At 48.7% G+C, this 22408-nt stretch overlaps 1 protein-coding gene and 2 pseudogenes across 1 annotated transcript; all 3 read left to right on the plus strand.

Annotated features, from left to right (window-relative positions):
• Nucleotides 1-1411: 1411 nt before the first annotated feature.
• On the plus strand, nucleotides 1412-2462 carry LOC124688536 (annotated as a pseudogene).
• Nucleotides 2463-8480: 6018 nt separating this feature from the next.
• Nucleotides 8481-9842, plus strand: LOC124688537 (ethylene-responsive transcription factor ERF109-like). The gene has a single exon (XM_047222202.1). The coding sequence runs from the start codon at nucleotides 8562-8564 to the stop codon at nucleotides 9297-9299; it is 738 nt and encodes a 245-aa protein (XP_047078158.1). The 5' UTR covers nucleotides 8481-8561; the 3' UTR covers nucleotides 9300-9842.
• A 10753-nt stretch (nucleotides 9843-20595) lies between these two features.
• LOC124690766 lies at nucleotides 20596-21321 on the plus strand (annotated as a pseudogene).
• The last annotated feature ends 1087 nt before the right edge of the window (nucleotides 21322-22408 follow it).

The following is a 22408-nucleotide window of genomic DNA, read 5'->3' on the forward strand; positions in this document are numbered from 1 at the left end:
GTGACCATTTACGTTCGCGCGGTCAAAATTTCGGTTTGCCCTAGTCCAGCGGCCCAATGCAAACTGATCAGCATATCCGCCGAGACGCATTCCCGACCTAAATTTGAGGTCGAAATACGTGTCGGACGCGCGCGAGTTCGCGCGCGCCCTCCTCTTCCTCCTACATTACCCGTCTGCTACTGGCACAAAAGCCACTTCCACTCCCGCCACTCCAAATATTGTATCTTGGTGGCGGCAAAAACCCTATCCAACGATGGACACTGTCACCGCCATGGAAGTCGACGAAGCCATCGCAATTACCGCCCTAGCCAGCCAAGAGACCGTACCTATGGCGGGCTCAAAGCGCGCCGCCACCGCCGGTCGTGATACGAAGCTCAAGGTACCGAAGAAGGTGCGTACTGAGGAGGAGAAGCTCGTCGAGGCGAAGAAGCGACATGATCGACGCACCAATGCACAGCGGAGGGAAGCGCAGCAAGCCGATGATGATGCCGCGAGAGTGTCCGCCTCGATGGCCTTGGGTATGAAGGCCAAAGCCAATGCCCGTGTGAGGATACCGCCTATTGTCGCAGAGGCCATGCTCCTCATCAAGCAAGTGGGGATCGTCAGCCATGCTCCGCAGGCCTCGTCGGTGAGTTCTTTAAGTTCCCAGCTGGCACTGCCATCTATGGAACGGTGGCCACCAATTTTGTCGCTGGCAACGACGCACCCTGGTATGCAAGACCACGCGCCGTCCCATTTTGCCGCCTCTGGCTCGTCGCCGGCTGGGCTATACGACTGTACCTAGGCTAGGCAGAGAAAATGTGTCGGTTTTGGGTCAATCGTGGTCGGGCAACCAATTTCGTGTCCGCGGCCCGACCCAAACAAATGCAGGTGGTCACTTTTTGTGATCGAAATGCCTTGGGCCCCTGGAGATGCCCTAAGCTAAGCCTCACCACTTATTTGTGAAGTCTCACAAAATCGTGAAAAAGAAACACAATTTTTTCCGAGAAAAAGAAACATATAATTAATCTACTTCCCATTTGATACAGGAAATCCAACATAATCTTGCTAGAGCTCGAGGAAATATTTGTTGGCCATGTCGGCCTGAAGATAAGCTGAGACTACCTAATTTTTTGAACAAGGAGACTACCTAATTGATGTGCTCTTGCAAGATAACGTGTGTGAACAGCTCAAATATGGCCATATCCAGCCGTCAGGGTACTGTGTGGATGTGCCATGTGGCCAACCATCCACTTAATTACTCTTCCGTTCCCACGAAAACAACGTGCTTTAAATGCGCGTGGACATGTATAAAAGGCACGGCACCAGACAACCTGAAACATCAGAGCGAATCACTCGAACTTAACTCAGATCGCAAAACTTTTCTCGGACACCGACCTCACTCTACGTCACAGCTGAGCTACGCCTACGCGAGCTCCCGTCATGGTGCCAAGGCTGGAGAGCGAGTTCCAGCTCCCCAACTCCGAGCATGAGAACTCCCTCTTCCTCCGCTCCCTCATCTCCGTCGTGTCTGGTGACACCGCCGCCGTCGTCCCGACGCTGCACCAAAAGCCGTCGACGCCACCCTTTGCTGCCCCCGCCGCTCCCGCGTGCGCCAGCTGCGGCGCGAATGGGTGCCTGGGCTGCGAGTCCGCGGAGACCACGGCCTCGAGCAGCGAGGGCCAAGAACGCTCCCCCGCGAGCTGCGTGGAGGATGGCGGCGTGCGGAAGCGGCGCGCGAGGAAGGGAGACAAGTTCAGGGGCGTGCGGCAGCGGCCGTGGGGCAAGTGGGCGGCGGAGATCCGCGACCCGCACCGCGCCGTGCGGAAGTGGCTAGGCACCTTCGACACCGCCGCCGACGCCGCGCGCGCCTACGACAGTACAACGTCGCGGCGCTCGAGTTCCGCGGCCGCCGCGCCAAGCTCAACTTCCCTATCGCCGCCGCGTCATCAACAGCGTCGGCCTCTTCTTGGGCGGCTGCGCAGCCGCAGCGCTTTTCGGATAGCCATCGCGAGACCTGCTGTTCAAAGGCGTCGTCGCCGGTGCACGTATCGTGGCTGCCGGAGCAAGGAAAGCCGGTGGCGAGGGAGCATGAGATTGAGATCTGGGGTGGGTTATACTTATACGAGATCATGATGATGGACGATTGCAAATTCTGAGTTTTCGAACCTCCATTAATCAACACAGCTTTAGCAATACAACTTGGTAGGACCGTGCTAATAGAACGGAGCCAAGGACAAGGGCATCCATGTGAGTATGTGACTGGCAGTAGCGTCGCTGCTCAGTCAACCCACCAGTGCAATCCGTTTTCACGCTGCTTAAGAAAAAGTGGAATTCGGGGTAGAACTACAGTAACCATGGGTTTATTCGTTGCTTGGCAAGAACAAGAAGGAAGAAGCCACCGTTCCATTCAAAATCAGTCAAGCTGGTCAATTAGTTGCTTCCGTTCGCTTTTGACTGATTGAAGCGACTGAAACTTATACCAATACAACTGGAATTTACATCCAGTTTTCAATGTCCTACTTTGCTAGATTTAGTTTTTACTCGCTGCACAAGTGCCCCCTTTCAAGATAGTTTTTTTTTTTTTTTTGAATTTCAAAAGGGCGTAGCAAGTCCCCACCTAAATATATTTTATTCAAAGTTGCCCCTGATGTTTTTCAGCCACTACAAGATAGGTTCGAATGAATCGGAATTTACAGGGGAAACACAAGGGGAGAGATAAAGGTAAAAAAAAACACACACACCGAACAACACACACGGGCAAGGGAGACAAGGAGGTCACTCCGAGAAACCTTGGAGACAGGTGACTGATGAGAAAACACATCGTGATGCAAGCACAATAATTACAAGGAAGAGCCAGCAGGACATGACAATGCGGGAGGGACAAACCCAACTCGATGCATCACTAGAGTAATCGAACGGCCTTGGTCAGCCGAGACTCAGCCACGACACTCCACCGTCGACTAACCGAAAGACAACACGCATCCGATACCACACGGAGCCCTGACACCACCTGTGTCGAGGGTGTGGCCAAAAGTTCGGGCGCGGCCGAGATGATGCCACGACGCATGTGTGCCATCGCCTGGGGTCGAAGGGCATTGCAGAGCAGAGACACGCCATAGAGCACCCTCGCATGGAGCACCCTCACCGCACATGGGGGTGGCCAGTGTATTCAAAAGACATAGCACCACCGAGGACAAGCTCAAACCCACCTAGGTCCGATATACCCAAAGGGTGAGCTATCTGAAAGCATGTGCGAAGATCACCTGCGCCGAACGCCATAGAGCTCCGACAAGAACCCGATGCAAGAGCCTAGCAACCAACACGTAGAAGCCACCACCACTGCCACTACTCGCCTCGCATCTTCTCCACCATTTCTTCCTTACAACTGGTTGCTCTAGTTGTGCAAAAGGGGACGAAGATAGATGTTTACCGAAGAGAGCTTGAAGGACTGATTTGCAAAAATTAATATTGTAAGTCATAATTTCATGTAAGTAGATATTAATTGTGAGATATATTGAAAAACATCATTCTACCAAGAAGAAGAAACGTGAACACAAATATCTAGTAACATTAAATCCATTTATACTCTTCGGTCAAAATCATCATGGATTCTTATTAATTTTGCCTAGAAATATTCAAAGTTTCATACCTAGACTCTCCTAAACATACGTCAATACAGCCGATGGTCAAAATCGTCATGGATTCTTATTAATTTTGCCTAAGCAAGCCACACAAAAAATCTGGATAGCGTGTCTGAATAGCACAATCTCATCATCACCATCAAATATTTGAGTTTCTGACAAAGTGTCCTACAATATTTGACTTGCTTAGGCAAAGTGTGGATCTCACTATGGTGTTCCAACTGTCACTGGATTTTGTTCAATACATTTCGCAAGATTAGAAATCTATCATCCTGAAATATGTCCACAAGTTTGAGATTTTGTAAATCTCTCAAGTCAGGTCGACCTTTCAAGACGAGTTCTTCTGCTTACTAGAACCACATAAACTTGATGAAATATATCACTACACATAATTTAGTGAGTAAATGACACTTCACGAATATTTGCCTAGTTGCAAGCTCTATATTCACTTCACCCTTCTTCATTTTTTCTTCATGTTTCTTCTTTTTGTTGATTGTTAAATTCAAATCTTCCAAAATAAGCATTTTTTCCTTGTGGATAGTACTTCCACTCTGCTTTCAAATTCCTAATAATGCATCCACACATCAAGTCATAGAAATTTTGCTTGTTGCAAAAAATCCAAATCGAGCAAATCCTATAATAGTGTACATCGCTGGATTCGGAGGTATTGTTCCCGCCGTCATTGAAAGGTTCACTGTCCTCGTTTGTGCCCCATGTGACATAGGCATCCCCAATCCTGCCAAAGATGGTACCCGGGGTTTACTGAAGGCCCACGACCCGAAGTTTATGAAGCCCGGAAGCCCAATTAAGAGATAGTTTGGAAAGATAGAGTTGTATTAGGAATAATAACTTGTAACTATTACGGGACGAACTCAAAGAGTCTCCCGGACTTTGTAACTTGTATAGCACGAAACCCTCGACTCCGCCTCCTATATAAGGGGGAGTCGAGGGAGAAAGAGAGGATCGATTTTATTGTCAACATAAAACTAGTTTTCTAGCAGTCGAGTACTTTTCCGGCTGAACCCTCGATATCTACTTGCACTCTACTTCATACGAAAACCCTAGTCTACAATCTGTAGGCATTCACAAGTCGATACCTTGTCACCATGACACCAAGGTTGGACGAGATGGGGTCGTGAGTGGCGGCAGATCAAGCAGAAGCTGCCATGGTAAAGCTGCCATGATGAAGGTGCCTTGCGGTGGAGTCGAGAGGCTCCTCCGGGCCTCAGAGTCAGGCGAGGCAAATCCTGGGCACTGGAATCGTCGAGGAACAAACGGCAACCATGTTTGAGTTGTGTTGGCAGGGGAAGGCGTGGGAGGTCACGGAGATGCCGACCCTGGGACGGTGATACCCTCCACCGTCGATTGTGATGGTCTTGGCGGCAGGGATGGGATTTCGACGATGGTGGCGGAGTTGGAAGAGAAGAGTTTGAGGAGAGAAGGTGTCTGGGGAGCAGCGTTGGATATTATGTAGGTGTCTCTCAAAATGAGGCTTGGAGCCCTACTTTGAGAGGCAAAATCGACTACTTTAGAGGTTGTGCATTAAATTTTTTTGAAGACAGCGGATAGGGCATCTGCTATAGCTGGTTTTTGACCGCCGGCCTGCATAATTCGTGAAATTGTGCAGATTGGTGACATCTGCTATGTAGACGTATTTCAGTGAGTAGGTAAATCCGTATCTAAATAAAACGTAGTCACCTGTATTTCTTAACGGAGTGAGTACTTCGGAACATCCCAAAGTCGCCTATCTCGTACTAGAGTGAGTACTAGGACTTGGTGGCACGAGCCGGGCTGAAAGCAACATTCAGTTTCGGACTGTATCAGCTGGGTACGCCGACATCCAACGTCGGCGAGGACGCGAAGAGCACGTCTCACCATCCATCTCCCTCGAGCCGACCTCAGCCGCGCGTGGTAGAAAACGACGGTCCAGATCGATCGGGCCTTATCCTGTACTACGCGTCGCTTTCACGATGTGGGAACTCGGATCATCCTTCTTCCACAAGTGGCCAAGTTCAACCACGCCTTCATTTTGTCAGCGTTATGTACGTTTCTATTTTCTAATTTGCACCGTCACCTCATGGACGTGATAGTTTATTCTAAACTAATTAACCCGTCCTTGTTCAACGAGTGGTCAAGGTCAAACACTCCTGTGTCAGCGTTCACTTCGACAGACAGCGCTGCACAGTATGGAAACCGGCCGGTTTCCAGCTAATGACGTTTTTATTTTCTACTACCTCTGTTTTATGATAGTACATTCGCATCTAAATAAAATTTGTGATACTTATTTTAGGACGGACAAACTATTGTGCAACATCGTGGAAATAATAGTTTGCTAAACTTATCTTCGGAACTCTGATCGGTTTTGAGCTGATAGCCGGGAAACTCTTGTTCACCAACAGGCCACTCCAATGTAACTTCACAGCGAGTTCAATGCATTAGGATAAATAATAAATTCTCTGTTGATTAGCCTTTATGATTTTATTAGTAATAATCTAGCAAAAGGGGGATTATTGAGAACAGGTGCAATGCCCTCAGCTGAGTACAGTGCATCACATCGAGCTGGGAAAATCGCTTTGGAGCTCGCAATACATGTAGCTCGCTTTTTTTAAATAAAAAACTTGATAATGACGTCATAAAATTTCAAAGAATTATGGGAAAAAATATCCTGATATATACTGGAAGAAAGCAAAAAAAACATAGACCCGAAATTATAAATTCTGATAAATTATGGGGGCTTGGAAATGTGTATTGTTCACTATACTCAACTCTACATTTCTTGCAATTTTTAATTTACAACATAAATGAGGGCCCTTCCTCATTGAAAAGTTCTCCAGACACATGAGCTCCTACAAGCATGCAAAATAGCATTGCGGACTTTTTTATTTTTATTTTAGGCTACCTTGAAATGAAAATATCAGATAATTTTTGTATATTTAAACTTTTTTACTCAAACCCATATTTTGTCATTTGTGTGTTGATACAAGTCATTTTCAATTGATAGGTTGCACGTTTGTGGTAAACCACTAGCTACATTCTCAAATTATTTTCTTCCAAAAAACTCAGAAATATGATTTTTTATAATATTTTTAAAAGGAAATCACTAGTGTCCATGTGGACCAAATGTCCTTTCCTTCTTCATGTTTATAAAATTTATAACTTAGAGCATCTCCAGCCGCGTCCTCCAAACCGCCCCCCAAAGGGATTTGGGGCGCGCCGGACCAAAAATGCTATCCAGCCGCGTCCCCCAAAGCCCTTTTTTGTCCGGCGCGTCCCTATACGGTGTCCGGCGCCCCGAGCCCGTCCCACAGGGGACGCACCGGGGACGCCGGACACAACGAAAAGCGAGGCGGGGAGTGGCGGGGCCGACCCGTCAGCGGCACAATTAATTTAAACCTAACCGTCGCCACCTCGCGACGGAAGTTAGTGGCGCGCAGCCGACGATGCGGTTTCCGCAGAGGGCGCAGCGACGCGTCCCATCGCGCCTAGCTCTGCGTGCCGGCGTAATGAGCGCCACCGCTCCTCCGCCTCCCTCCGGCCTATAAAAAGGGGTGCCTCTCATCGTCCCTCTCACACACAAACCCTAGCGCCTCCCTCCCAAACCCTAGCCGCCACCATCTCTCAACAAGACTCGACGCTATGTCTGGTAGAGGCGCAGGCCGACCTCGCGGCCGCGGCCGTGGTCGTGGTCGTGGCTGCGGCATAGCTGAACGCTCGCCGTCGCCTCCCACGCCGTCGTCTTCGTCGGAGATGGACGTGGAGCCGGACGTCCTGTTCGAGTTCGTCCACGTCCTCAAGGGCGACCCGCGCGGCATCCGCAGGCTGCCGGACTCCTTCGCCGAGTACGTCGGCGGCGTACGCCCGCGCAAGATGCATCCGCGGGAGCATTCGTGCGGCTTCGCCGGTGGATCGTCGACGCGATCTACGACGCGCGCGGCAAGATGTACCTCAACATCGGCCGGGAGAAGTTCGCGCGCCACCACAGCCTCCAAGCCGGCTTCATCCTCGTGTTCTCCTACTTCGGCAACAGGGGACATGAGCGTCAAGGTCTTCGACGAGAGGCGCTGCCTCCGGGACTACCACGCCGACGGGGACTCCCACGACGACGGCAGACCGACGAGGAGGACGACCGAGTGTTGTTTCTTCGCGGCGAATACGTGCACGGAGGTTTCGCATGTTCGCCTCATCGGTAGAACCAACAACGGCACCATCCTCCCGCTGGATTTTCCAGCTTAGGTGACCGGGTGTGGCCTCGAGTGTTGTTTCTTAGCAGCGAACACAGGAAACCTTCGATGCACGGCCTAGTTAGGTTTAGTTTTTTTGCAATATTTTATATTTGTGTCCACCATGGTTCAAACTATGTATTAGTTTGTGGAAAACCATGTTCCAAACTATGTTTTGGTGTAAACCACGTTCCCAATTATGTATTAGTTTGTGGAAATTGAAATAAAAATGCCAAAAAAATTATTTTAAATGTTTGGGGCGGCGTTTGGGGGACGCGGCTGGGGAGCGACGTCCCCCAAACGCGGCACGAGCAAAACACGTCCCCCAAACGCTCAATCCGGCGCGGTTTGGGGGACGCTTTGGGGACGCGACTGGAGATGCTCTTAGCCATGCAAGATTGCCAAAATATGCACCGACTGGTCAAAATCACCAGATGTTGCCAAAGTGATATTTGCCTAAAAGCCAGCCAAATTTCACTAGATAACGTGTGTGGACAGGACAGCTGAAAATTGGTCACAGCCAGCCAGCCAGCCGTCAGGGGACTGTAAACGTGTTCTAAATGCGCATGGACATTCTCGATCAAGTATAAAACCCACGGAAGCAAACAACCTGAAACATCAGAGCAGAATCATCACCAGAACTCAACTCAGATCGCAAAACTTTCTCGACACACCGACCTCACTCTACGCCACAGCTGAGCTACACGAGCTGCCTGTCATGGCGCCGAGGCTGGAGCGCGGGTTTCAGTTCCTCAACTCCGAGCAAGAGAACTCTCTCATCCTCCGCGCCCTCATCTCCGTCGTCTCCGGGGACACCGCCGCCGTCGTCCCCACGCTGCTGCACCTCGAGCAGTCCACGCCGCCCAGGTTAGCTGCTCCCGCCGCTCCCGCGTGCGCTAGGTGCAGCGTCGACGGGTGCCTCGGCTGCGACCTCGCCACCGCCGTGGCGGCGACGACCGGCTCGAGCAGCGAGGGCGAAGAGTGCTCTGCCGCGAGCTTCGTGAAGAATGGCGGCGTGGCCAAGCGTCGTGCGAGGAGGCCGGGGAGCAAGTTCCGCGGCGTGCGGCAGCGGCCGTGGGGCAAGTGGGCGGCGGAGATCCGCGACCCGCACCGCGCCGTCCGCAAGTGGCTCGGCACCTTCGACACCGCCGCCGAGGCCGCGCACGCCTACGACGTCGCCGCGCTCGAGTTCCGCGGCAGCCGCGCCAAGCTCAACTTCCCGGCAGCCGCCGCCGCGTCGTTGTCGGCGTCCGCCTCCGTTTCTTCATGGGCAACCATGCAGCCGCAGCCGCAGCCGCGGCGCTTGCCGGAGAGCCATCATGAAAACTGCGGTTCAAATGCGTCGTCTCCCGCGCACGTACCGCGGCTGCCGGAGCAGGGGACGCCGGTGTCGAGGGAGCAGGAGATTTGGGATGGGCTACACGAGATCATGATGCTGGACAGTGCCAGCTTCTGAGCTACGAACCTCCATCAGTCTAACACAACATCAGCAATACAACTTGGTGGCATGGAACCAAGGACAGAAGGATCAGTGTGACTGGGAGTATATCAAGGAATTTGAGGTAGAAGAACAACAAGAAGATAGGAACAGAAGGAAGCCAGCCGCCGTTCCATTCGTGATCTTTCTAGATAGTTGATTCGTTGCTTCCGTTCGCCTTTTCCCGCAAGCAAACGACTGATTCGATTTAGATCAAAGAGACAGTCAGACAGAGACATATACGATTGAAATCAATCTGAAGTGCACGTACATCAGAGAACTTCAAACTCGTCTGTATGCCACGGACGACCAACGAGACCATGCTCCTCGCAAGTTCTTTTTCCTACTCCATCCGATTTATATTATTTATTGCTGATATAAATATATCTAGAAGTGACCATTTATATGAATCGAAGGAAGTATTAGTTTGTTTTCGCTACGGTCCCTTTTTTCCCCTCTTTATCCAGTTTGAGATACCCATGTAAATAACGTTGTTTTTATCTAATGGAATAGGGGAGCACATGCCTTAACCTTTACATTTTCCACACGGTAAATTTTCTAATTTAACATTCTTACAAGCCAAATTGTTAATTATTTTTAAAACGTCTATTCACCTTCTCTATACTACATCTTGTTTTTTTCACTTGTGCTAGCGCCTCCGATGGCCAGATGTTGCGATGTGAAAGAGTAGGAACACTCATAATCATGCCCTAAAGAGTACACAAGTTTGCCGAACCTCACTAATCTTCGCGCTATCACCAAATTGTGATTGTTTGGTTTGAGCATGGTAAGAGCATCTCCAGTCTCGTCCTCCAAAGGATTTACGGCGCGCCGGACGTTTGACCGCCCCTAACCCCTAGCCGCGTGTCCCAAAGCCTTTGTCGGTCTAGCGTGGACCAATACGGTGTCCGACACCCCGAGCTCATCCCCGCTACATAGGGGACACTGCGGGGGCGCCAGATGCAACTAAAAGCGACGCAGTGATTGGTGGGCTAACCGTGTCAGACACACAGGTTTTGCGCGCACCCATTGCCCACCACAGGCCAAGAAAAATAAATTTTCACCCAACGACGATGCAGTTTCCCCAGACGTGCAGGGACACGTCTCGTCGCGCCCTTTCCAGCGTGCTGGCATTTTAATGTGTGACACCTTCCCCTCGCTTGCCTCCGGCGTATGAAATGGGGTGCTCGCTCATTCTCCTTATTACACAACCCTAGTGTTGCACATCCACAACCCTAGCGCCGCTACAATGCCACCCAACTTAATCCATACGCGCTCCATGGCGGGTTCACTGGCCGCGGTCGAACGCTGTCGCGGCCAAGGCAGGGGCGGCCATGTTGCATGCTCACCATCGCATACACTTTCACCGTCACATGCACGCTCACCGTCGCCCGAGGAAGAGCAGAAGGAGTGCCTCCACGACAAGTACTTCTAGTTTGTCGTTCACATCAACGATGACCCTTTCAGCAAGAGGAACCTGCCGAACAACTTCGGGGAATTTACCGTCGGCTGGGAGCCGCCAGGGTGACTTCTGCCTGTGGCCCGTGGAGTTCTTCTTCAACGGGCAAGGGAAGATCAACCTCCATACCAGCTGGGAGAAGTTCGCCCGTTTTGTCAATAAGTAGGTTGACTACTTGGTGAACTTCCTCTACGAAGGCGACAACGAGATAAGCGTCAAGGTGTTCGACGACGAGTTTTGCTGTATACACTACCATGGCAATGACACAAGTGACGACAACGACGACGACAACAGAGAAGGTGAGGGCCAGTAGAAGCTCTAGTCTAGGTTTCTATGATCTCCCTTTGTGGCTGCCAAGGTTTCTGGATGTTCATCGGCCGTTTCAATGTTTTTCAATGCAAAAGCGATGGAGCATCTTCAAAATCATGAATAAAATATTTATTTTAAATAAACATATTTTGGGAGGAGTGTTTTGGGGACGCGGCTCGGTAGAGACGTGCCCCAAAAGCAGCACCACGCGGTGTCGGCCCCCAAACACTCCATCCAGGGCTATTATGGGACACGGTTTGAGGACGCGACTGGAGATGCTCTAATAGATTTGGTAGTTTTTTTTTGGCAAAACAACAAAAGTTTGAAAACATTAGAATTAATGGGTGCATGTCCATCAGTGTGACCAATCTGTTGCTGGCGCGGCGGGGTAGACAGAAAACTTTGTTTTTTTTGCGAATTGCAGACAGTAAACTAAAACATATGCTTCTAGTACTTGGTCACAAAAGATCAATGCAAGGGTCACATAAAGAGACGTCCGCTCCGATCTAAATAACATCTTTTTTTTCTTCTTTTAAAGCGTCTCGCGATGATAGCAGACGGCCGACGACCACGACGGCTGGGATGCGATTACCACGTCTCATGATCTATCTCTCATGTTAATTAGGTGGGCCCACCTGATCCGGCGCCGACCTGAACCTGCCCATCAGGCTACGATACATCGTGCTTACCCAAAGATATGCCCAACAAATTTGAGATCTTGGATCCTGATTGTGATGACGAGGAGGAACACATGTCTAGCAACGGGAAGAATCCCAGTGATAGAGGTGAAGAATCTGTGACGGTGGGCAGCGGCAAATTGGCCACGGATCAAGAGGTGACCAGTCCGGAGACTGAAGAATCTGCGACAAAGGCTGAAGAAGCTACGAGGGAAGCTCAGGAGGGTGCCCTACTGGTAGGGTTGGATTCAACTGGCGGCGAGCCTTCGATGCGCAAGGAGGAGTCGCGAAAGAAACCTGAGATGGCGGGGATAAGATCTGAGATGCAACGGGATGAGGAGGAGCCTGAGATGCAGCAGAGTGCGGAGGAAGATTATCTTCCCAATGGAATAAAGAGAGCCTTGCTCGACATCAAAGAAAAGTTTGCACAGAGGAGGGCCTTGCGGCTACTGCTCAAAGAATTGTCCGACAAATTTGACATAGCTATGAGGAGTACGTCAGCCATAGAGGAGGACCCGCCTATGTTGGAATCAGACAAGCTGTTAATCGAATCTGCAGATCCCAGTGCCACCGATTCACTGACCAGATTGGGACAGTGCTCTGTCCAAGATGATCTCGATCATGGAAGAGGCGAATCAGCCACAGCATTGGCCAAGAAGATGGCAGACGAGATGGCTGATGAGGCAAATGATTTCTTCTTACACTACAGTCTCTGGAAATCTCAGTGGAGCGAAACCTGCGGTTCCTTCGAATTAACGAGTGAGTACACATCCTGCCGCCTGCTTATGTCACTCGTTTCCCGTACCTAGTAGTCTTAGTCTACATACCTTTTTTCTCTAATAAGGAAAGGGGCCCTTCTACAAGGAAATTAGGGATTTAGTTTTCTGCTTAACTAGTGCTCCAGTAATTCATGGCAGATTTCTAACACACGCTTTCTTCAATTGGGTTCTACAAGCAGCCCTGTTGAGCTCCATGCAGTTTACACACTACACACCTGGACGCCTCCCACCCAATAGGGCCGCGTCCACTCCCGCCACCTTGCAGATATTCTCCATCAAGCTCGCAGAAGTAGCTGGTGACCTCCATTGGCCGTTGTCTGTGTATGGTAAAGTTGTCGTTCGAGATGTCGTGGATCGCAACCGCAACTTTATCTTTTCCCGTCGAAGGGAAAATTCTCAAGAGTTGACACAAGATGTATGTATTTTTTATTTTTATTTGCTCTTTTGGATTGTATGCCTACATGAGTTGTTGATTAATGGGGTTTTATCATCAATGCTTGCAGGATACTTTCTTGCGCTTGATTGGTCCATCTCGTGCTGTTGTATATACAGACAGGGTCACCTTTGAAATCCAGCTATACATAAAAGGTACAACAAAGTCTCAAGATAAGCCATTGATCACTCAGGCGCGCGATTACCACGAACTATTTGGTGATGCATCTACCGTTTGCTTTAAGAATTGTTTCTGCACAGTAGAGTTACGGGTGCAAGTTGTTGAAAGAACGACCCAGGCCACAATCTTGGGCGTCCAGGCTGATATATCCACTGGTCAGCCATATCCTTTTGAATATGGTGCCCGAGTTACTTGTTCCCCACTACCAGGGAAGTCAAAGTACCCTGAAATTGTGATGGTTGATTCAAAAGATGGAGCAATGCTGAAAGGTTCCGATGGTTACCTACATCTGCCAAGAGATGTTGTTTCTGTAGACTATGAAGGAAGGTTGGATGTTGAGATACAAGCCTACTCTAAATCTGGTAAAATTGCTGCAAAGGAGCATGTCAGTTTCCTGCCCAGATTAAGCAAAATAAGCCGGGGATGTTGTACCATTCGTGGCGTTGAGGTGGTGATTACCGTTGCTTGGTCACGTGTCGCTGAGGACAAGCTAGAGGTTATGGCATTTGGATCTTTGGTTCAAGATCGTTGCTCCTGATATCCATGTGGGTTACTGGAGTTTGCTAGTAGTATTTCTATATCAGTTAGCTAGGTAATTTGTCCAACTGTTGCGTACTGACTAAAAACTTTCAGCTACTTGTTTATCCACTATATTTTTATCGATTGTTGAGTGAAGTGCGTCTGTTTGAGTTCATAACCGTTATTGCTACCTGATGGTGATCCTTGCAGTTTGTTAGCCTGGACGATCGTGGTGAAAGCACTGGAGCTTTAATGGTACAAGGGCAATGTTATCCATGGGCGACTCACTGCCGTTTTTTGGCCATTCGATAAAGCGTTACTACTCACGATCACGACGCGAAGCTGATAAGAGCATCTCTAGCAGAGTCCGAACTCGCGATGGAAACTGAATAATTCCGGCGAGAATAGGGTTCGGGCCGAAACTGAGTCAGAACGGAGCCCAAACTCGCGGTCTGGCCCGTATAACGAGTTCAGGTCTCCGAGAAATCGAGTGATCGCCCCGTATTAAAAGGGTTCGCGGGAGGGGAGTTCGGTTTCCAAACCCTACTCCCCTCCGTCGTTCCTCTCCCTCCGCCGCCGCCTACCCCATTTTCCGGCGAGCAATCCAGCAGCGCCCAGCCACCGATCCACCCTCCTCGTCGGCACGATGGTGCCCCGTGGAGGCTCACAAGGCCGTGGTGCCGGATTGGGCGGCGGCCAGTCGCCGCCGCGTCCGCCCGTGTTCCGCACCGAGGCGGAGCGGCGCAAACGGAACAAGTCGGAGGGCGCGCGCAAGCGCAGCGCCCGCCGATGGACGAACTGGGGGCTAGGGAAGCTCGCCAGTTACGGCAACACTGGCGAGGGCTCCTCGTCCGGCGGCTCAAGCCGCGCACCGCGTCCCCGCGCGGACAGCAGCGACGACGAGGACCTCGTCCCCGCGCGGTCGCCCACCATCTCCACCGGCGACTACATCCACGACATCAATGAGTCGGAGGCCGTCCTCGCGCAGACCAAGGCCATCAGCGAGGCGGAGGCCCGCGCTCGCTTCCGTCGGGAGGAGGCGGACGCCGTCCGCCTCGTGCGAGAGTACGAGGCGGCCCGCCGGGAGGCCCACGTCCGCCGCGTGAAGCTCGAAATAGTCGAGCTTGACGCCGACGAGGAGTGAACCTCCTCCACGACAGCGTCGACGCCGTCTGCCGCCGATACGCTGCGCCACCACCGGCACCGCCGTGCGCACAGGCCACTATTTTAGGCTGCATTTTAGCGCTCGCCGGTGTACAAGTATTTTAGCTTTAATTTCTCGAACTATATAAGTTTTGATGGTCAAGCGGAGCATCGAATTCATCTCGAACTATGATCATCGCCTAATTTACCCACGACATTTTAAATTCCGTTTTTCGGTTCCACTTTAAGAGATTCTAATCTGTGATAACGGTTTTCCGGCCTGTAAACACGAATTCAGTGAACCGAACTCACATTTTTCAGTTCACGTGTTTACGGGCTCTGCTAGAGATGCTCTAACCCTAGATCGCATGACGTGACTTCCATGCGTCTTTGTGGTGTAAAAGCGAGTTTTCGTCTTATCTTATTTAATTCAATATTGTCTCTGCACCTCATTTTTCTGGTTGGAACAGTTGCTTGCTCAACTTTTGACTAACCAACATCTTCGTCTGGATCTGATTTAGATCGGTGGAAAGGAAAAGAAAAGGAAAACATATTTTACCTCCGTTCCAAATACAAACGCATATACAATGTTCAATCAATTAATTTAGAACATAGGGAGTACTTATTTTATAAAGACCTACCACTACATATTCCCTCCATTCCTTTTGTTTTAAACATAAGGTCTCATGGCCCGACTTTATATATAAAACTCCAACTCTATTCTATTTTAATCAACGCGACACGACTTATGTACATACTAGCACAAAACCCATGCATTGCTACGGAAACACTTCAATGATGCCGTCGATGGTAGCTGTGCATGGCAGGTGACCGTCTGCCACCTCAAGATGATGTTCGAGCCCCAATTTTTTTGGTATATATTAATAATTGACTATAACTATCTTTGCAACAACCATTTATAATATCTATATATACTCGATTTATTTGTACAAAACCGGAATTATGTGTTGAGCTATTTTCTCGTATGTATATGTGCAATAATCACAATAACCATCGTGTATTTTTCTTTTTCTTTTTGCAATTCCTCCTTTAATTCGCTCTCCCCAGCTTTCCTTACTTCCTCCCTCTTTAATTTCTTTATGTTTCCTTCCTCATGGCACCAGCCCTTGCAATTCCTCTTTTAAATCCACTCCGACATTATATCTTAGACCTTATAATGATGTTGTTGCTGGTATTGGCTTGTTACAATCTAGAAAACTTGCAGATATAAACTGGTGGGATTTCTTATACGGGAGCGAGGTGGGACTATACGTAGGTGTAGGTGTAGAGCCATATTGATAATGTGTTCCGTGCTAGTAAATGATCCTAATAGTTTCGTTTGCTAGTTAATTAGGCCATTTGGTCCGCAGCGTGACCCAGGAACCATGCCTAGAGGAAAGCCAGAGCAAGGGATCCATCAGGAACAAACTCCCTCGTATCGGTTCCTAAAAAAATCTCCCTCGTATCGGGTATCTCGCCGAGTGTTGTCCCCATCTCATATCGTCACCAATCTCCACAATACACACCAATCACCAAGTAAACGCTGCCGGTAGGCTACCTACGCACCCTTCGTTGCCTACACCGGTAGGCTCTCCTGCGCGCCCGCCCCCACTGTGCTCTGGCTGCCCTGCACGCCATGTCCCACACCTTGGAAAAGGGCCTGCCTTGGAGGCTCCACGCCCCGCCCTCTACCGTGGACAGGCTCCATGCGCGCCCGCCCTCGCCACCGGGGAGAAGATTGCCCCGACTTTGTCATCGCTGGTTGCCACCGGTCGCCCCTTCTCAGGATTCACGCACCACCGGTTGGTCTCGATGTGGAGCTCGCTGACGCCCATTTCCTTTCCTTCTTCATAGGCAATGCACATCTCATTCCCGGGGCCTAGGACGACGCTTGTCCTGGAGGTCGATCGAGACAGAGGACGCGAGTGAGACCACGCATGAGAGATCTTCTAGGGCGCCAACCTACGCGATGCGGTCGGTAGGAGGCAACCACAACGATCCAGCGGCGGAAGGAAGGAATAGCTTGGCGATAGGAAAAAGAAAGGAGAGAACCGGTACCGGCAAGTGGCCAGTGCAGTATTATGCGGTTCGGTAGGAGGGCAATAGTCCAATAAAAAGTTGGAGAAAATTTTGGCAGAAATCTTAGCTCCTTTATTATTAGGTATAGATATACTTGATCATATGGTCCACTAGTATCAATTTAATAATGGAAACAGAGGGAGTACTTGATTGTTTTTAAGACAAAGGAAGGAACTCAGCACTTGCTTAATTCTGAGAAGAATTTGAGAACAATATCAGGATGCCTATGGTGCAATGCAAAGTACTGTAATTTAGAAGTTCAGACCCAGAGCCAGAGGACAGGCAAAGCCGACCTGTCATCCTTCCTGTCGGAATTAACAAGGGCAACGCGCAATCACCGCCCAGACCTTGCAGCCAACCACGTTGAATATTATTATGCATTGGTTGCTGTACAGGCTAGAGAGAGAAGTACGCGGAAATCCCCTCGCGCAGCCCGCGAAGCCGACTTCCTCCTTGCCAGGTGACGTGAAGTAGATGCCACATCTTAACTTATCAACAACTGCCAGGAGATTCTCTCCTAGACGAATTAACCTATCGACTAAAATAAGAAGCACGAGGTCCATCTTGAAGGAAGATCTCCAGGGGATTTTTCTCCGGCTCTCATCTGCCGGCAGGCTTTCTCCGTAGCAAAAGCACCAGAACAGAAACAGGAAGAAAAGTTTCAGTTGAAGATTGAAACCTTATGAATAAATAGTCGGTTGTATATTCATGTTTTGTCTTTGATCGGGTGACGCGATGTTGGTGCACTGTTTTCTTCTTGAAGCCGTCGCTTTTGAAGAGTCCGATTTTCAGGTGTTGTCTTGATGGTGGTTGTATTACTGTTGCTAGGCTGTGATGCTGTAGCGGGAGTTTTATTTCTTAGTTTTCTCTTTCTCTTTTTTGACTATTTGCATCCGTAATATTTTAGGGTATTACGTTGTTGCAGAGGCTGAGTGTAATTGGTATCCTTCGATATTAATATATTCTCTTTATCGAAAAATGAGGATACTTTTTAATGTTTGCACTTGCCAAGCTTTTTTTTAGGAACACAAGGTAACAGTTACCTAATTACAGAAACCGGGGAAAAACAAGACCATGCCCCAATTGAGCCGTCGGCATCCAGACCAGCCCTAAGGGCGCACATCCGTGGAGTCGAAAAATCTTCTACCCAAGCAACTAGAGCAGTTGCTCTGCAACACATAAACTTCAGAGGCGTTGCTCGGGCTACAACCTAAAGACACATGGACCAAAGATATATCTAGAAACTTCTATATTAGTGGCAACTAATATGGATTAGAGTGAGTAACTTTTTAAAAAAAATGAACAAACCTACACACTAGAACGTGTATAGATAGTCATGTATCTTGAGTTCTTGACCAAGGTGACCAAGCTGCATCACTTAATTTAGAAAGGGTTCTATAATTTTTTGTTGTGGAAACAAAATGGTACTAACACTTGGTCGCAAAAGATCAAAGCAAGAGTAAAGAAAATTTCTTAAAAACAATGTTGAACACGAGCCAACCAAAAAGCGACATCAGCTCCAATCCAAATAACCTCTTTTTAATACAAACATCTCGCGACGATACGCCGACGTCCACGATGTCGGGGACGCGAGGAGCACATCTCGCCATGTTATGTGTGGGCCGACCCGGCGTTGACCTGAGATTCCCGTATTAAGAAAACCAATGTTCCACATATTGCAAGTTTAGCTTTCACACTCCGTGGTAGTGTGGGAGGAGGCTGTGACTTTTCTAATCATCCTTCTAGAGGACGGGCAAATGCCTTTGTCAGCGTTCGATAGACAGCGCGAGGTCGCGTAGGTCTTGCTCAAGCTGTTTAGTTCTGCTTCCGGCAGCTAGTAATTTCCTTCTCCTTTTTTTATGCACGGTCAACTTGTTCCTGAATTAGAATGAAAATCATGTTTCTGAACGATTTTGGACGGCTCGCTGGGGAAACGAGGTTACTGAAATATTGTTACACTAGTCAATAGAACTAAAAGTTCGAACTGATGAAAAGAGATCAGACACTGTATTTATATTCAACACTCTCCCTCACATCTAGGCTATTTCTGTCCTTAGCGTGGGTTTTGTGCGGGCCGCAGAATTATTTTTCTTTTGTTTTTAAAACTGCGTGAGCAGTGTCTTAAACTTGAGACCTCTTGGCTCTAATACCATGAAAGATTACTGCACTAGCCAATTAAACTAAAAATTTGAATTGATGGGTGTATTTATATTCAACAGCTGTAAAACATCTTGTAGATGAGGATTTCAGGTGACTTGCTAAGTGCTAATTGAGGGTCAAGAGTTTGATCTGTTGCAACTTTTTCTAGATATGAATAAATGCATCTACATAAAGTTATGACATTTATTTTGGACAGAGTGTAGTACGTGAAGAGTTTGAACTGATTTATCGAATGAGTCCTTTTAAACAAGAAACAAATGGATTTACACAGAAAATAAATATTTTTTTCATGAAATGAAATATATTTATATCGTGAAGATACTATTTAATACCCAGGCTCTGCAATAACGCAGTGCCTAACGGTAATACGAATGCACACAGCTAAAAAAATTACAAGAAAGAAAGTCCCGCTACGACGATCTATTCCTTGTAGCAGCAGGCCAAACACCACAAAGACAGCACCAGAAATCCATCTTCTCCAAAACTGACACTCTCATGAAGGGAACTGTGCACAAGCGATGTCATCGCCCTGATCATACATTATAGTTCTTCACCCTGGAGAAGATCGGCGCACTAAAAAATATGCGTCAACCTGCAGGACCTGCGTCAAGAAGACCTTCGTCTTGGCTTGAGAGGGATCCTAGGACTGCCTCCTTTATTAAAACCGAGTCAATAGCCCCCAGCCATCCGCTGGCAACATACAGGATCCACCCTCCCAGGATAGGTGTGAACTCTTACGAGTTGTTTCATTTTGATGTAAACTTTTGAGTTTAAAAAAGAGCACATTATCAAACAAAGTCAACGTGATGTACTAACTAGTCCTTTTCTAAATACAACACAAAAAACATCTAGTGAGTTTGGCGTAGGGTGCCTTGGCGCCAACATGCTTCAGCGTTGTGTTCAAAGGGTTAGACAAAAATTTAGTTTCGCTCAGGGATGAGTTATGCCAAAAATAAAAATAAAAATAAACCCCGATTTCACAATATGGTGAATCCTACTAGCTGGAGACCACCTCACGTCAGCCTTACATTCATCCCTGAGAAAATTATTGAAATTACACTTAAAATGATTTAATACTCTCTATCCCTAAAAAAGCGGGTCAACATTTTCTAGATACAATGAATGTACATAGACATATTTTTGTTATAAATATATCTGTATTTTGAAAAAATTGAGCGACTTTTTTTTGGGAGGGAGTGAGTAATTGATAAAAAAAAATGCTTGGAGTAGTCAAGATGGACACACATCAATCGGATTTCCCTAAGTACAGCAATTTGACAATATGACATGTGTGAACAGTTGATAACATGGTGTCAGCACTCAGCAGTGTGGATCTCACTCTCTGTTCGTGTCCAGAAACTAGTCGTTTAAAAAATCCACGATCTACTAGAAAGGCTCGGCACCAACAACAACCTCAGACATCAGTGAAAATCACGAGGACTCATCAACCTAGCCACCAAACGAGCGCGAAACTTCCTTCCGACACCGACTTATCACGTCGTAGTGATGTCACTGCATAGCTACACGAGCTCACGTCATGATGCCGAGACTGCAGGAGAGCGGCACCGGCAGGGTCCAGCTCCCCAACTCCGAGCGGGAGAACTCCCTCTTTCTCCGCACCCCCATCTCCGTCATGTCCGGTGACACCGTCGTTTCCACGCTACACCTGGAGCCGCCGACGCCACCGTTTGCCGCCGCGGTGCCAGCAGCTGCTGCATGCGCTAGGTGCGGCGCGAAGGTCGACATGATCGTGGCCGCGATCACTGCCTCGAGCAGTGAGGGTGAAGAGTGCTCTGCTGAACAATAGCACCTTGTTCGCGAAGGATGGCGGTGTGGGTAAGCGTCGTGCAAGGAGAGGGAGCAAGTTCAGGGGCGTGCGGCAGCGGCCCACACCGTGTCATCCGCAAGTGGCTCCGCACCTTCGACACTGCCGCCGAGGCCGCGCGCGCCCCTACGACGTCATGGCGCTCGAGTTCCACGACCACCGCGCCAAGCTCAATTTCCCGTCTGCCGCCGCGTTGTCTTCAGCATCGGCATCAGCTTCTACTTCTTCTTGGGCGACGATGCAGCCACAGAGGCACAAACGTAGCAATTGCCGGATAGCTCTCGCAAGAACAGCAGATCGAATGCCTCGTTGTTGGTGCACATGCCACGGTTGCCGGAGCAGGGAAGGGCGCCGGTGGCCAGGGAGCAGGAGATCTGGGACGGGTTCCAGGAGATCATGATGCTGAACAATAGCACCTTCTGGCCTAAGGCGCCATGATCTCCTAGCCTTTTTGGCTTGTCGTTGCCATGTTTCATTTTAACATTCAATTAGGCACATAACCCTTATAACTTCTATCGCAAAAATGAATCGAGAAAAAGGTCCTACAGTTTGTGTATTTGTGTAACAGTGTTAGCCGGACAATATTATTGTTTGGCAGTACGTGCTTCTTCAGAGCTCTCGGTACGGGAATCAGTAAAGGTGTCGGCGGCCATTATGCCTCAGCATAGCTAGAGTTGTCGGCACCGTTGATGCATGTAAATGCATATATGAACTTTGTCCTTTATCATATTGAATTTCCACATATTTGCAATATATATGATGATAATACCATATTTTACATTGATTTATGGGGATTTACCAATGAACTCATTTATTTGGGTTATAATGATGTAGAACATGAAACCATGTTGTGTATAATTTTCATTGACCTGGGATTTTTGTAACGTAACTTTTTCACTGGGAGAAGCACCCTGGGTCGTAAAAAAACTGAGGGCCGAAAGAGGCTAGGTGGCGCCCCCAGGAAGGGAGGGCGCGCCATCCCCCCCCCCCCTCTCTTTCGACCGTCGATCGTCCATTTGCCCTGATTCTTTCGCGAACCGACGTATTTTTTTCTAAAAAATATTATATATATGACCTCGAAGAGTTCTCGGGAGAGAGCGCCGCACAAATACAGAAACACAAAAACGGAGGCTGCTGCAGAGAAGATTGGAGGGGAAAACTCCACCGGGATCACCGCCGAAGGGATCTCCACCTTCTCCAACGTCTTCATCATCATCACCATGACCAAGAGGGAGTAGTCCACCTCTGGACTACGGGTTTGTGGCAGTAGCTTGATCTATTTCGCTCATTTTTTTCATACTTCTTAGTGCCATATGAGCCGTCTATCGTGATTATGGCCATATTTGTAATACTTATGTGGTGGATCCTTATTCTATGATATTATTTATGAGATCTAATCACATTAAGTGGTGAGATGTAATGATAGATGCATATTATGTATCCCGTTCTTAAGTATTTATTCTGAGAAAACATATGTGCAAGAGCGTGTGTGGGGTGTGATGACCCACAAGTATAGGGGATCGCA

Source organism: Lolium rigidum, chromosome 2, assembly GCF_022539505.1.
Source record: "Lolium rigidum isolate FL_2022 chromosome 2, APGP_CSIRO_Lrig_0.1, whole genome shotgun sequence".
In the NCBI taxonomy this organism is placed as follows: domain Eukaryota; kingdom Viridiplantae; phylum Streptophyta; class Magnoliopsida; order Poales; family Poaceae; genus Lolium; species Lolium rigidum.

Coding starts and splice junctions, on each gene's coding strand:
- LOC124688537 (XM_047222202.1), top strand. CDS start 8,562: ATGGCGCCGAGGCTGGAGCGCGGGTTTCAGTTCCTCAACTCCGAGCAA.